The following is a 15,967-nucleotide window of genomic DNA, read 5'->3' on the forward strand; positions in this document are numbered from 1 at the left end:
AAATGGAGAGGTGTCATGTCACTGTACATGCATGAGCAACATGAATGTGAGCAGTATCAAAACAGACTGGAAACAGCCAGAAGTACACCAGAGCTCCACCAGAGGGCAGTAACACGAGCAGTTCCACAAACAAACAGCATCTGGCCGTGACTCAAATGTTTGTCACCCACTGAGAAGCTGCTCTGTCTGTTTCAGGAGGATCAAACCCACGTTTCTGAATCCTGGAAATCACTCACTACAAATCATCGTGTTCCTGCAGACTATTCTCCGACAAAATACCGAACGCTACAAAGCGCAGAGATGCCGTCGTTCATTTACATCCAGCTTAAAAATCAGGAAGGCTGCAGATGAAAATGTGCTTTGATTAGAAACAACTGCTTGGGTGTAGATGCTTTAAATGTTGAGTCAGTACATGCTTTAAACTAAAAAAACTTTAAACTTTAAAGACAAATTGATCAGTTATGCTAACATGAAATACCTGCTTATCAGGTGAAGTAAAATAGGGTACTGTGTGTATGCTTGGTTATGATTTTATAGGCCTATAAGGAAAAAAAAGACGTTAACCAAACAAAGTTTGAATTTTTGAAAAAGGCGGAGATTATATCAAGCATCCCTAAAATGTCAGTTAAAGCTTTGTAAAGTAAAGATTCTCAAAAGTCAAACTAAATCATGATCAGTGGCACGTTGGATGGAGTTGGGGGTCAGAAGCCTGTCATCAGCATGGAGGTCTAATGCCAGCGTCTGTGACTGTCTGCTTTAGAGCCCTCAGCAGCTTTAATCTGCACATCTGTGAAGGCATCATTAACATATGAGTGTGTTTGTATCACATTCAGACCTGCTGCACGTTTTTCACCCTACAAGCCTGATGAGATTCAGGCAACACGTCAAGTTTGTCATTAATTTTTTTTAAATACATGGATGTTTGTAACAATCTAAAATTAAAGACTGGCTGCTTTGAGGTGAATTTGTTTTGGATTTTAGGAGTTCTAGTCAACGTAATGGTCAAAAGATGTCTTAAAAAAACTAAATAAATTCTATCTGAATGAGTGATGGAGCAATAAACACCAGCTGCTGATAGACCGAACAGTCGACCAAAATTGCAAAGCCCGACACACCAAACTGTGTATAGCCCGGATTGATTACAAGAAAGCCTATGACTCAATGCCACACTCATGGATCACTGAATGCTTGGAGCTGTACAACATCAACGGGACTCTTAAGAGCCCTCATTGCAAACTCAATGGGGCTGTGGAAAACCACCTTTGAGGCCAATTGCACAAGTCTCCATCAAAGGTGGCACATACCAAGGACATGCCCTGTCCCCACTGCTCTTCTGCATAGGTCTGAATCCCCTCAGCCAAATAATCAGCAAGACTGGCAATGGATACCAACTCAAGAATAGAAACACAATCGGCCAACTCCTCTACATGGATGACATTTAACTGTACACCAAAAGCGAGCGAGACACTGACTCATTGATCCACACCACGAGGATCTACAGCACTATCTGGACTTGAGAAGTGTGGTCGGATGGTGACAAAGAAAGGGAAGTTAGTCCAAACAGAAGGGGTGTCCTTCTCAGGAGGAACAACAGCATTGAGGACAGCTACAAGGGCCTCGGTATCCCACAAGCAAATGGCAACCTTGATGAAGACGCAAAGAAAGGAGCCACAGCCAAATACCTACAATGAGTAAGGCAAGACCTAAGAAGACAGTTCAATGGCAAGAACAAGATGTGGGCATTAAACAGCAATGCCCTGCCAGTAATCAGATATCCTGCAAAAATAATAAGCTGGCCAAAGGAAGAAATACAGACCACAGATGTTAAGACACAGAAAGTCCTAACCATCCATGGAGGGTTCCATCCCAAATCCAGCACCCTGAGAATGTACACTAGCTGTAAGGAAGGAGGCCAAGGACTAGAGAGTGTGAGAGCAGCTGTCCAGGATGAAACATCCAAGATCTATACATCAAGGATAAGGTCCAAAAAGATGATATGCTCAGTGGATGTCTCAGACAATGGCGAACAGAGACAAGACGCTGAAAAATACCAACGTGGGAGGACAAACCCCTACATGGGATGTACCACAGATATATAACTGAAGTGGCTAAAATCAAGAAATCCTACCAATGGCTAGAAAGAGCTGGTCTGGAGGTCAGCACAGAGGCACTCATCATGGCTGCACAGGAACAGGCCCTGAACTCAAGAGCAACAGAGCCCAGTATCTACCACACCAGACAAGACCCAAGGTGTAGGCTATGCAAAGAGGCCCCTGAGACAATCCACCACATAACTGCAGGGTGTAAGATGCTGGCAGGGAAAGCATACATGGAACGGATGGAACAGATACATCTGTGCAGAGTTTGGACAGGAAGCCTCAAGGTCAAAGTGGGCCACACCCCTTTAGATGGTTGAGAATGATAGAGCCAAGTAACCCCCAAACTGGAGGAGTGACTAAAGCAGATCCCAGGAAAAACACCAGACATCTCAGGCCAGATATAAAGCGTATATACTGCGCAGAACCCTCAAGCTCCCAGGCCTTTGGTAGAGGACCCGAGCTTAAAAAAAGCTCTGTTATAAAGAGACAGCACTGTGACTGGCCTGGCCTACACTTATCAAAGCCAATGGGAGACTTGCTGAGGCCACAATGGAGCGTGGCTAGACCCAACCTGCACAGCAAAATCTTTTGCTACTACTACGGTTGGTCTAGATTTCCAGGCTATGAATTATCCTGACATAATCCTACATTCTGCATGTATTTTGGTCAAACAGCTATTAATCTGAACTTCAGATTTTGAAATATGTAATGCATTATGCAAATAAAAATGCAAAAACTGAGAAAAATATCTAATTTGGTAAAACAGGAAAGATGTTGTTTTAAAAATGGCAGATAGCAGATATAGCCTATAAACCGTAGCAGCAGCTAAAAATTTTGCTCTACAGGTTGGCCTAGCCACGCCTGAGTGTGGCATCAGCAGGAATACCATTAGACTGAACTGTTTTGCATCTAGCCAATCACAGCACTCTATGTTTGTCGAAAGGCACTGGGCGGGCTTAGCACCCGAGCTATGATGGAGAAAAACTAAAAAGATGGCGTCAGCTCAGGGACAGCGCTTGTTTAAAATGGTTTTGGCATCAACTCTGGACAAGAGGGCTTTTCTTTAAGACATGAGCAGATAGAGGTACTTAAGACATTTATTTCAAAAAGGATGTATTTGCTTCTTCTTCGTCTTCGTCAATGGTGTATGACGGACTGCCCTGTTGACTGATTTTCATAACAGTGAGTATATCCCATTTCCTGTTGTTGCTCCGATTGGTCCAAGCACTGTCCTAACTATGTGCGGAGACCACTTCTACAACCATAGGGTCTGCCCCAACTACTAACCTCTGTTTATGGGTCTTTTATATATATATATATATATATATATATATATATATATATATATATATATATATATAGAGAGAGAGAGAGAGAGAGAGAGAGAGAGAGAGAGAGAGAGAGAGAGAGAGAGAGAGAGAGAGAGAGAGAGAGAGATATATAGATATATAGATATAGATAGATAGATAGATAGATAGATAGATAGATAGATAGATAGATAGATAGATAGATAGATAGATAGATAGATAGATAGATAGATAGATAGATAGATAGATAGGATGACTTGGCTGGCTAAAAAGCAAATACCTTAACACAACTTTTTAAACAGTTTTCATATTTTTCAGGATCTTTGTCCTTTCTTCTGTGGAATGTTAATTTTTTACGCCACATTTGGTGCTCCTTTTGTGTCTGTTTATAAAATGCTTTCTGAATTAAATTCATACAGACTCATTTTACACATATTTTATGACATGACATCTCAATAAAAAACATTTTTTTTAAAGATAATCTGATTCTGTTAGACAGTTTTTGGCAAGGGGTGTCTTATTTTGGGTGGTGTTTTCTGAGGGAGGACAGGTTTCTCTTACCCCCTCTGCTCTCGCTGTCTGCTGGCTTCACCTGGATCGGGCGGTTCATCTGCAAAAGAATATGATCCTTTTAATTACAGGAGGATTGACATTCATTTATGGACAAAAACACTAAAAATAAACAGCAAAAATCAAGAAAATGTGTTTTTTTACACGCTTTATGTACTGTAGCCCTTCAAGCTGATCAATTAGTGCAGACTTGATTTGTGCCTTTTTAAATTTGTCCAATTGATTTTCTGCGTTACTTATTCACTAATATTTCTTGTTTCCCCTTTTTTTTTATCTTCCTACCACTCCAGCCGACCACAGCTGACATAGATATGTGTCACATTACATTTGCAGTGTCATACGGCCGCTCTTCCTCATCCTAACCACCTCCTCTCTGAGTCTCTCTCTCTGAATCGGCTCTAATCCAGCCGTCTATGGGTTCCTCTCCCCCATCACACAAACCAAGAGAAGCACACACACACACACATGCACACACCCACGCAGGATTGGTGAAGTGATAAGATTAAGAACACTCGCCAGCTAATCTGGATTAAAGAAGCACACAGCACCAGAATACACAGAGATTCTGATGGAGAGGCAGAGAAAAAAGGAAGAATGTCTGTAAAAAAAAAGGGGAACAATGACGGATAAGGAGTAACCTTTTCATAATTCATCAAGAGCCTCGCTGCTGAAGCGTCTTTCTTTACCTCGTTATTCTACTGTTTAACTAAAGCCGTGTGTGAAAGTGTGCACACGTCAGCGTCTTCACAGCTTGTCCTTCAAACGTATGGAGCGTGAAAACGGTGGAAAAGACGGAGACAAAGAATGAACACGAAAGGGCAGAAAGGGGAGACGAGTGCGATTGAGAGGGACTGAAGGGAATGGAAAGGAGCATATGGAGCAAAAGGAGGGAGGTGGGGGAGATGCAGGCGAAGGAGCAGAGACAAGGGGAGGAGGGGGTGGGAAGTTGAGATGAGAGCAACAGAGTGACACTCTGTTAACTGTGGCTTAATGAAGGTCTTAATTATGGAGCTGGTGACATTTCAGCCAGTCACTGATCCCGTGTCACTGATTGATCTGCTGTGATCGGTCACCGGGAGACACGATCGATCGGTGCAGCGAGCGCCATCCTGCTGGCGGGACCCGCATGACCAAACACCCCCCAATCGAGCTTCCACGGAGCTGACCCTACCCGCTGAAATACCACCAGCACCTGCTACAGAGGGCTCCTGCATCTCTTCATCCAGAGCATCCTATTGATCGCTCCAATTAATGGGATGATGGAGGGAGCATCTTCCAATCAGTCAGGCAAATGGAGGTGTCCTCCTGCAGCCGCACAATTTTAGTTATTGGAAAAGTTTTTGTCCTCTGAAGAGAACTTCCTCCTGACTGGGCCTGAGGGCCGAAATTTGTCAACCCAGGAAACAAACTAAGTGAAGATGATTTAGTTAGTCCATGTAAAGGCCTTCCAAAATATTGTTTGTTACAGAATTTATTGTTTTAAGCCACAAAAACATTATTTTGATATGAATTTCACAATTCTGAATCACTTTAAGCAGATTTGCATGAGAAAAAATTATATTGGTCAGAATTGTCAGATCTCAGCATTTTTTTTCACATTTTATTTCATTAAATCCATTCAATTTAATTTCAGCTTTGAAATTAAGACTTTCGAAAATGTAACTACTTTAAAATTGCGTTTAAACAATGGAAGTGCTTGGTGAGGATTTCCGATAAAATATTATTCCAAAACAATAAAAAGATCAAATTCTTTAAGAAGGAAATCAAAGTGGAAAAACAAGATATTTCACAGTGGAGTATCCAGTCAAAACCACAATAAAACACATATGAGCCATCTCTGATGGATGCTTTGGAGAAAAAAAAGGCCACAGCCCATATTTCAGCGCAGGCAGACAAACGGAGACGGCCGTGGAGCCGGTGATAAGAAGCGGAGCGGCAGATGGCTCGGGAGATTGGAATTAGAATATACAAGAGGGAAAACAGTGAGAAGTGGAGGCCATAAAGCCTGTGCCACTTCAGATCGGCACGGCAACCATTCCCACAGCTCTGACGAGGGCCGTGCACACATGGCCATCGTCATGACAACCTCAGCAATGACAGGCTCACATCAGGTAAACAGGGTTACCCTGAGCAACGTACGGAAGAGACGCGTGAAACAAAAAAAGATGAAGCAGATGAGGAGGACAAAAGGTGCTTTTAGGTCAAGAGATGGAGGGATGACATGTTTGAGGGAAGAAGAGGAAAAAGGGGGAAAAGCAAAGATGAGAGAAAAAATATATATTTTAATAAATGAGATGATGGAGGGTGCGTTCGTGCCTGTTGAATGTTGGCGCTGCCTCGAGAGCAGATGCAGAAGCAGGGAGAAAAATATCTCCCTCTAAGCCTTAACCGCTAACACACACTTTACAGTAATTTGCTCTCTCCCTCCTCCTCCTGTTGCTCCCCTTTCCCTCCCCCTCAGCTTGTTTACAAAAACAGTCCCATACCGTGCGCAGACAACACGCGGGCACAACCTGCCTGATCAAAAACCCATTACGCCAGAGTTTCTTTTCTATTTGATTTTTTTCTCTCTCCAAACACCACATTATATACAATCATCCTCTGAATAAATGCACAATTTCTCCTCCCAAGCACACATCACGCTCCACATCTTTCTGTGATGCTTACTGGGGATTTGGCTGGGATTATGAGATATTAAACTCATAGATTATCCAATCAAATCACAGCAAGACCCCTTCGTTGCAGCGCCTGACCCCCACCACCAGTGTTCTCCATCACAACATCAACATAAATGTGTTTTAGGGACATTTTTCTGCTCTCTGTTGTTATTGCATGATTACTCCCCCCCTTTTCCTCCCCCGGTGCAGCCACTGTTTTGGATTCTGGCTGATGTGTGAGGTTGACACATTTCTGCCGTCTGTTTTCTCTTCGATTTCAGCTCATTTCGTTTGCCTGCTCTAAAAAGCAGCCGCTCCGAATGGTAAATAAATCAGCAGAGAGCATCACCCCTGCTCCTCAGCAGGGAGGCTGAGCTGGAGGGGGAGTGGCTGGGGTAAGGGAGGGATGGGAGGTAGGATGGGGGACAAAAGGGAGGGGTAGCTGGGTGGGGCGTTGAGAGTGAGGGAGAAAGAAAGGGAAGGGGGGGGGGGGCACAAAGACAATTTTTTGTCTTCACCTCCCCTCCGCTCCATCACACACAGCGCTGGTCATTGCATCGTGTTGGTTGCCTAGCAACCTGGCATCCCTCGTCCTCGTCGTCTCCAGGCAACGAGACCTGCGACCGTAATCAACCTGCCACCCCCCGCCCCCTCTCCCGCCGCTCCCTGCTCTGTGTCTCTCCCATCTCTGCTGCTGTTTCTGCTCCCTCGCCTCGCCTCGTCTGCATCCGCCTCCTCGTCGCGGATCTGCGTCTTAATGCCAATGAGGTGCTCTTGTGAGTTTAACCCCCAAGAGAAGAAAGAAAAAAACACAGGTGGAAATCAGCTGATTCAAAATCTAAATAAAAGCAGCTAAACAATTAAAATGTTGTTCTAAATGGAACAAGGCAGAGAGCTGTTACTGCTTTTCCACACGTGCACACATGAGCAGACAGTAAAAAAAAACAGAGACAAACTCAACCCTTGAAAATCAATCAAACACAAAGAGACGGACAGCTCTACGCTGCTACAGTTCAATAATATTTAATCAATGGCCAAGTATTCAGTGTCAGAGCTGCTTCCTGGTGTTGTCTCAGATCTTACGAGGTTCACTGGCCTGCCCGGTACCTACAAAGACGCTGACAGCTTTTAACACGCAGTCCTTTTGTCAGGCAGCCGACAGAAATCCCTCAAAGTGAAGCAACGGAATATCAAAGCGTGCATTTCCAACAACTGTTTTTCTATCCTCCGACTGTTAAATATTGATGTCAAGTGTTGTTTGACTCGATTCACCGGAGCAGGGGAGGAAAAGAACTAAATTACGGACAGATTTATATATCTGTGACCTACTTTTATAGAGCAAAAACTCAAGCGTGATGTACACACGTTGCATGTGTTTGCATGTTCGCTACACCTTTTAAAATTCTAAGAGCCTAATGAGTTTTGTGACAGCTGCCCAACCCCCTAAAAACACACCATTTCTGAGTAACAGATGTCTGTATTTAAGCTGATAAACACGCTGCCTCAGTGCACCTCCAGCAGCATCAACCTTCACCACCGCCCACTCTTCATTATCTCAAACTTTCATTATTTCTTCCTTCACCCTCATTATTATCCCCCATCCCTCCTTCATTTATCCATTTTGTTTCTAATTCACACCCTTTTATCACCTCTCCGGATCTAATCTGCATTCATCATTACAGTCGCCTCAGAGTGACGTACAGAGGACGAGCCCTTCTTGTGTTCTCAGTCCTGCGTCATCCCCGTCGAGAGTAGGTATGCATGCATATGTAAATGAATCAACGCACGAATGCACACTTAACTCCACGTAGATCCATCAAGCGAAGACTTTCACTCTGGGGCGTACTAATTGCTATCATCATAATCATCCATATCTCACTGACGTTACTATACGGGTTACATGTGAAGGCACTGCTTTCTCTTCATATGTCGGACAACTGAACTGCAGGTCGACATCATAAAAGCCCATTTCAGCACACATATCATTTGATTTTGGTTTTGCATAAATTGTTGGTGTTATTTTAAGTGACAGGTTGAAATCACACAATGCTAACAAGAATCTAATTGGCGGTAATAGCTAATGGGTATCTATAGGATGTTTGCAGAGACATTAAAGTCAAAAGCTATGAATAATTAAGAAATCACAGCTCTTTGAATGACCTCAATTTCCAGAGGCAGAGATTAGCTGTGACTGGATTGACAAGCTAACAGCTAGACAATGTGCTCTAATGTGAATTGTCGCAGTCTTAAAACAATTTTAATCTCAATAATTTTTTAGAAAACTTATAGAAACCTACATGTTACAGTCAAGTTTAGCATCACATGGCAGTTTACATTGTATTACGGAGTTATTTGTTAGCACCAATGGCTACCAGTTCCACACTGAAAGTGCAGCCTAAAAAACTGTAACATTTCTGCCAGAATAAGTGCTTAAACTAAATAAAGCAATAATGCAAAGGTTTATACATTTTAAATAAAGTTACATTTTAATTAAGCTGGGTTCACCCAGCAGGATTTTTCACTTGTCATACTTTCCAAATATGAGAGACCACACGTGGCAATAAGAAAATTACTGATATACTAGTTTTGGTCCTACGCTTTGTGGTGTTTGGCAAAAATACACACAAAATGATTTCACGCACACATTCCCCAGCCAGACAGGAAATCTTACATGAGCAATGTGACTTTGGAGTAAATAAACATGGCGGAGGAGAAGCATGCGGCATTCTTCAGTCACCTTGGTTTCTGATTGGCTACATGTCATGTTCAACAGGCCATATACTTGTTTGTCCTTAAAATTCAGCCTAAGACAATCCAACACATTTGAAAACCTGTATTTATTGAGAGGAGCTAGTTGAGGTGGCTTGGGCATCTAGTTAGGATGCCCCTTGGACGCCTCCCTGGTAGAGCCCTGCACGGGCCTAAAATCTGAGTCAGTGTCCGGCCCGGCCCGAGGGGGTGGAGCCCCAGCCCGACCCGGTCCAAAAAGGTTTTCAGGATTCTCTGGCCCGACTTGAGCCCGACTTTTTTTTAACCAACTAAATGAAAACAAAGTGCGTCAATCCTGAACAATGTGTTAAAAGACGTGCAGGATCCGATCAATTTGTTTTTCCCTCATTTACCGTCACGGAGAAAACGGCGCACTCGCTCTGGTGGTAATCAATTTAAATTTTATCTCTTTCCAACAATTTTCACAAGAAAACAAAACAGTCAAAAGCAGGGCTTGTGTTGACCGGATAGTTCCCGTATTTGACCGTTTATTTTGACGGAGAAAGAATAGAAAGAATTACCCAGACGCATGTAGACGAACTGACATTTTATTCGTTACACATATCGCAGATGTAGCTAAATCACTCAAGAAAAGATTCCCATCTGAACATCTGAGCTGGACACTGCTCAGCGCAGCTCGCTGTCAGCGCATATGTGCACAGCGAGCTGAAGTTGTGGAGAGAGGCTTGGAGCGCGTCGCAGAACCAGAGTGCATGCGGGAAGGTTCCTCCCACTGAAGCGAGTGTTTTCCAAACCCGGTCTCTCAGAGAGACTTGTCACTTAGAAAATGTTCCCTGATTATGAAACTTTGGCTGAATAGCGCTTGTTCCTGTCTCCAATGTGGCGACGCATCCAGGAGCCGTCTGAGGAGAAGCCCAGAATCTCACATCCTCTTCAGCTCAGGAAGCGCGTATGATTACACACAAGCGTGACCCGTCAACCCGGTCTCACAGTAAGACTGGGTTAGGCCTGTTCAGGTTTACGCAAACAATCTTTACATAGAGTTGACTTACAGATATAAAATTAATTCAGTAAAATATAAAGCATTTTATTTAAATATCCATTCATTATTTTACAAGCACAGAGAGCCGCATCAAATGGATGGAAGAGCCGCGGGTTGCCGGGAGAAGACCTAAAGGAAGACCCAGGACACACTGGAGGGATAATGTCCCTCGGCTGGCCAGGGAACACCTTAGGATTCCCCCAGAAGAGCTGGCCCAAGTGGCCGGGGAGAGGGAAGTCTGGGCCTCTCTTCTTAGACCACTGCCCCCACAACCCGACCCTGGATAAGCGGCAAAAAATGGATGGATGTCTTTGTTATTGGAATGGTCCCGAAGTTCTTTTGAGTAGACCGGAATTTCCCTCAACACACCACACACGTCAGGAATATCTGATGAGATTATCTTTGGAATCATTGCGGTAATCATGCGAGGAAGGGAAGGATCGGGTCAAAAATCGGTATGGTTATCCTGTTTTTTGAACTGGAATTTAACCACAATCAAACTTTTTAGGTTGGAGTTATTTTGAACTACCTGTTAGCTCATCAGTCTGGTCGAAATACATCTAACCAAACTAAAGTCAAGCAACAAGATGTCTACAATTAGGGCTCCTTAATTAAACAGATTTGTATTTCAGTTTTGATTTGAGCTCCTAATGTTGACATAAACAATGATAAGAAAAATCAACAGGCATTGTATTTCTAAGCATTGACGATCCTGAGAAATCACATTTTGGGGGCGCTGACTCTCCACTTCAACAACCGGGGTTCCATTGGAGCTCTTCTCTTCTTTTATAGCAGCTCTGTCTGTTCATGTTTTGCTCTTGTCACTAATCAATCAAGTAGAAAATGAAGTTTCATTATTTGGTGTCTACTTGGTGTCTAAAACTAATGTTTGAATTTGAAAATAATATGTATTTTTTATCTTAAATGTGCCTGACATTAGGCTTTTTAACTTTAAACATTGATTCATTCATCCCTAAAGGGCTAAATTCTGCCACCTTCTAGAGTAAATAAGTGCCTGCAGTCACCTTAAAACGAGAACCCTGAACTCTCTTTAATGAGTAAATGTGATTTCAAAGTTAAACAAAATACTAGTGATTAAATTTTTTTTATTATTGTGTGACCCTGCAACAGGATTTCAAGATGTTGTCCATCTTGAAAACTACTCATATTTTCTTTCCTTAGACCTTTATCTCTTTAACAGGATTAGTATGTTCCTAAAACATCTGTACAAGTCTTCTGCCACCTTGTGGAAGACCTAAGTATTGCAGGACACAAGTGCTATTTATATTTTATTATTACTGTTATAATATTGTTGTAGGGATCAAAGGAACAGCGCTAGGCTGGTTTAAATCCTACCTGTCTGATAGATGTCATTTTGTAAATGTACATGACAAATCTTCTTCATACTCCAGGGTTACTTGTGGAGTACCACAGGGTTCAGTGCTTTGACCGATTCTTTTTACTATATATATGCTTCCAATTGGTAAAATCATTAGACAGCATGGGACAAACTTCCACTGTTATGCTGACGATACTCAGTTATATCTATCCATTAACCCTGATGAACTAAATTGGTTATTTAGATTAAAGGCTTGTCTTGAAGACATAAAAAATCGGATGACTCAAAACTTTTTGCTTTTAAATCAAGACAAGACTGAAGTTCTCATCTTTGGACCTGAAATTCAGAAATTCTTCTTCTTCTGGCTCTTGGAGAGTACAGACACTTTTTTCTCCTCTCCCTCCCCTGCTCCTCCCAAGGCTCTCTGTCCTGTCTGCCTGTGCACTGCGATTCTCTGCATTTTTTCTGGAAACTGGAAATTATTAAACATGGATCTGGTCAGTTGGTCTCTCAACGCGATTGACAAAATCTTTTCAACGATGAGAATGGGAGAAGGGGCTCCCGGATGCCCCTCTGGGACAGAGCTAGCTGGGTATATCATGGACTTCTGGAAACAGTGGAACCTGATATGCCTCTCTCAACTGTCTGCAGAGGATTCTGAAGATGTTTGGATATTCGTTGTTTTGGTGTCGGGATTCCTGCAGTTTGGCCTGAGTGATTACCTGGCATACCGAAAAATTAACGAGCTTTCGAGGAATATTGGCTTAATCCCGGAGCTCAGGGATGGAATGCATCGTGCTGTAAACTCACAAACTCATATAATTGTCGAGATGAGTCATAAGCTTGGAACTTTGGCTGAGATTCAGGCTCTGGCACAGAAGGTGGATTCCATCAAGGAGAGAGTTGACGGATCAGCACGGATCGGAATAGATTAATAATGCCATTATTGGATCTAGAGGGGTCGAAAACCAACAGAACTCTAAGGCAGAGAGAAAATTATCTATGTCTGTACCCAAAACATGGAAACCCTTTCTCCCTATCCCAGCCTGGGCGGGACTGTGACCGGTGAAGGCCGTGGAACCATATCTGGAACTCAATGTACTTTCTAACCCATTATCTCCCTCCCCTTTCCAAGCAGAGGTGATGAGCGCTGCTCTTGCAGCTGCACACTCTGAAGTGAGGAGAGTCCCAACTCTACCTCCCCACCTAGTGGACACTTACGTTGTGTATCGTCTGAAGTCTGTGTGCATATCTGAGGTGTTTTTTTTTGCATTTCAAAGTTATCCTCTCTGTTGAGGGTAACTCTGAAGTGCCTTTTTTTCCTCCCCCTGACTCTATCCTCATATAAACCCTCTTGATCTATAACGGTAGCGCGACTCGCGTTGCGAATGACCACAGTCACCAATTCTTGTCATGTGTCTATGTATGTATGTCTGCTCTTGGAATTGTGTACTGAAACAACTGAATTTCCCTCTGGGATTAATAAAGTATTTTTGAATTGAATTGAATTGAATTGAGAAAAGGAAATTGCTTAGTCAATAACCTGACCTGAATGGCATTAAATTCATCTCCGAGAACAAAGTAAGGAACCTTGGTGTTATCTTTGACCAGGACATGTCATTCAAATCCTACGTTAAACAGGTTTGTAGGATTTTCTTTTTCCACCTTTGGAAAATTGCTAAGATTAGAAGCATCCTTTCCAAGAGTGATGCTGAAAAACTAGTTCATGCATTTATTCCATCAAGACTGGATTACTGTAATTCATTACTCTCAGGAAGTCCACAGAATGTAGTTAAAAGTCTTCAGCTTGTCCAAAATGCTGCAGCTAGAGTTCTGATGAGAATTAAAAGAGAGATCATATCTCTCCTGTCTTAGCTTCCCTACACTGACTGCCTGTTAAATTCAGAATAGATTTTAAGATCCTCCTTCTCACATATAAAGCTCTTAACAATCAAGCTCCATCATACATCAGTGACCTGATTATTCCATATGTTCCTAACCGAGTACTTTGCTCTCAGACTGCAGGTTTACTGGTGGTTCCCAGAATATCTAAAAATAGGATGGGAGGCAGATCTTTTAGCTATCAGGCTCCTCTCTCGTGGAACCAACTCCCAGTTTTAGTCTGTGAAGCAGACACCTTGTCTACTTTTAAGACTAGGCTTAAAAACATTTTTATTTGATAGGGCTAAAATCTGATGTTAGCCTAGATCTGGACAAGTGAGGGGGTAGAGGGAGGTGGAGTGTACAGTCGGTAAAGATGGCTCCCCCTTGCCCTGCCTCCAACATGCCTCCATCTAAAAGGCTAGGCTGTCAAGAGTTATCTCTGTAGTTATGCTGTTATAGGCTTAGACTGCTGGAGGATACACGGACCACTTTCCACACTCGACTACTTTCTTCTACAATCTGGTCTTTAACTGTATTATTTCCTGCTATTTCAGCTGTTAACTTTATTTTCTCTCTAAGTGTTTTTCTCCCCAGAAGAAGCTACAATGATGTTCTGCAGAGCTGTGGTGGCCTCATGGAGGGGGCCATCGGCTTGAACACTGTTGCTAACCACTTAAACATTGTCCCTTTCTTGATAATAACATTTTACTTCATTTGACATTGAATGTCCTACTACTAGTTTACCCGTTTAATTATAGTTTCACGAGGATAAATACAATAAAGTTTATCTCTCACCAAATAGAATATTTATTAAGAAATCACAATGTAACCATAGAAACATTACTTGGTATACAATATATGTTGTGTGTGTGTGTGTGTGTGTGTGTGTGTGTGTGTGTGTGTGTGTGTGTGTGTGTGTGTGTGTGTGTGTGTGTATGCGTGTGTGTGCGTGTGTGTGTGTCTGCTCTGTCTTCTCGATCCCCAGTGAGTCGTGGTGGATGGCTGCTTATACTGAGCCAGGATCCTCTGGAGGTTTCTTCCTGTTAAAAGGGAGTTTTCTTCTCCACTGTCGCTAAATGCTTGCTTAGTATGAGGATCGCTGTACTTGATGCAATTTGCTGGGTTCCTTATAAAGGAAACTTTTACCGATTGGCTTAAAGAACTGACCGGTATTGGAATGTTTACTATGTGAAGCGCCTTGAGACAACTCTTGTCATGATTTGGCGCTATATAAATACACTTGAATTGAATTGAATTGAATTAATATTGTATATTTACTTTATAACATTTATTTTTATAATTCTAAAATATTTTTATTGACATTAGCCTATAAATAGATCAATTATTTTTAAATATTTGTTATTTTATGCATCAGGCATTCTGCATTACAACTTCCTACCCCATCATGAGCATTAAAAGCTTTAGCTATATTTAGTTTATACCTTCTTCTTTTTGGTCTGACTATTGATAAAACCCCCTCTGTCTGCACAGCCTGAGTCCCTACGTCTGAGTAAATGTCAGGATTAGTCAGATGTTCCACTCAAAGGAAGCTCTTCCCTCTCATATGGACAGCTTAAACACAGAAGCACAGACTTCACCCTCACACACACTACGAATGAAGAAAACCTGAGAGGAGTGAATAATAAAACCTGAACTTTCATCCATCCATCCACCCGTGTCGTTTTGGATGTGTGCTCTCCACGGAAACACGTGCACACAAAAGCAAACAGACAGTTACACACACAAAGGCACATACACACACCCTTTATTAAACTGTGTCAGTGTGAACACCTGCCCACCCATCGCCTGCTAGCTGCACGAGTAAATACACGCCAAACACACACAGCTTTTCGCCTCCTAATTTCTTGCAAATAAATATAGATGCCGAGTTGAAAACCAACGTTGACTCATCATTATACATTGCTGTTTCTCCTTGTTTGGTTGAATAGTTTTTAAGCAAGTCTGATTCAAACAACCAAGAGGTATCACAATTGCCAGATTGGGGAAAAAATGGTGCCTTAAATATTCCCTTATTGTCTCTTTTAGCATTGGAAAACAAGAAGAAGAGATAATTCTATCCCACAATCCTTTGCGGTCACATTTATCAAAGTGATGCTTGTACATTCTTATCGTTGTTCATGTAAATAAGTGAGAGAGCAGGACAGAGAGTGTGTGAGGAGCCTGTGAAAACAAAAGCGTTGAGTTTTTTTCTTTTGTTTATTTCAGCATAAATAGCAAATGAATTAAAAAACATGACAAGTTTTGATAAAAACTGAGACGAAGGACATTCTGAGTCTCCTTCTAAGTGAAATCGTCCTGCTTTTGGCTGCAGTTTCTGT

General features: G+C 42.3%; 1 protein-coding gene across 5 annotated transcripts in view; it reads right to left on the minus strand.

The window, feature by feature from the left end:
- celf3a (cugbp, Elav-like family member 3a) overlaps positions 1 to 15,967 on the minus strand; it is a 48,373-nt gene that overhangs the window by 18,844 nt on the left and 13,562 nt on the right. For all 5 annotated transcript variants that reach the window (XR_011517303.1, XM_054745095.2, XM_015973564.3 and 2 more), the window contains exon 4: positions 3,968 to 4,016. Coding sequence is in view for 4 of the 5 variants with exons in the window: in XM_054745095.2 (XP_054601070.1) it covers positions 3,968 to 4,016 (49 nt within the window). In the remaining variant the exon portion in view is untranslated. The remainder of the gene's footprint in view (positions 1 to 3,967; positions 4,017 to 15,967) is intronic.

Source organism: Nothobranchius furzeri, chromosome 19 (genome assembly GCF_043380555.1).
Source record: "Nothobranchius furzeri strain GRZ-AD chromosome 19, NfurGRZ-RIMD1, whole genome shotgun sequence".
In the NCBI taxonomy this organism is placed as follows: domain Eukaryota; kingdom Metazoa; phylum Chordata; class Actinopteri; order Cyprinodontiformes; family Nothobranchiidae; genus Nothobranchius; species Nothobranchius furzeri.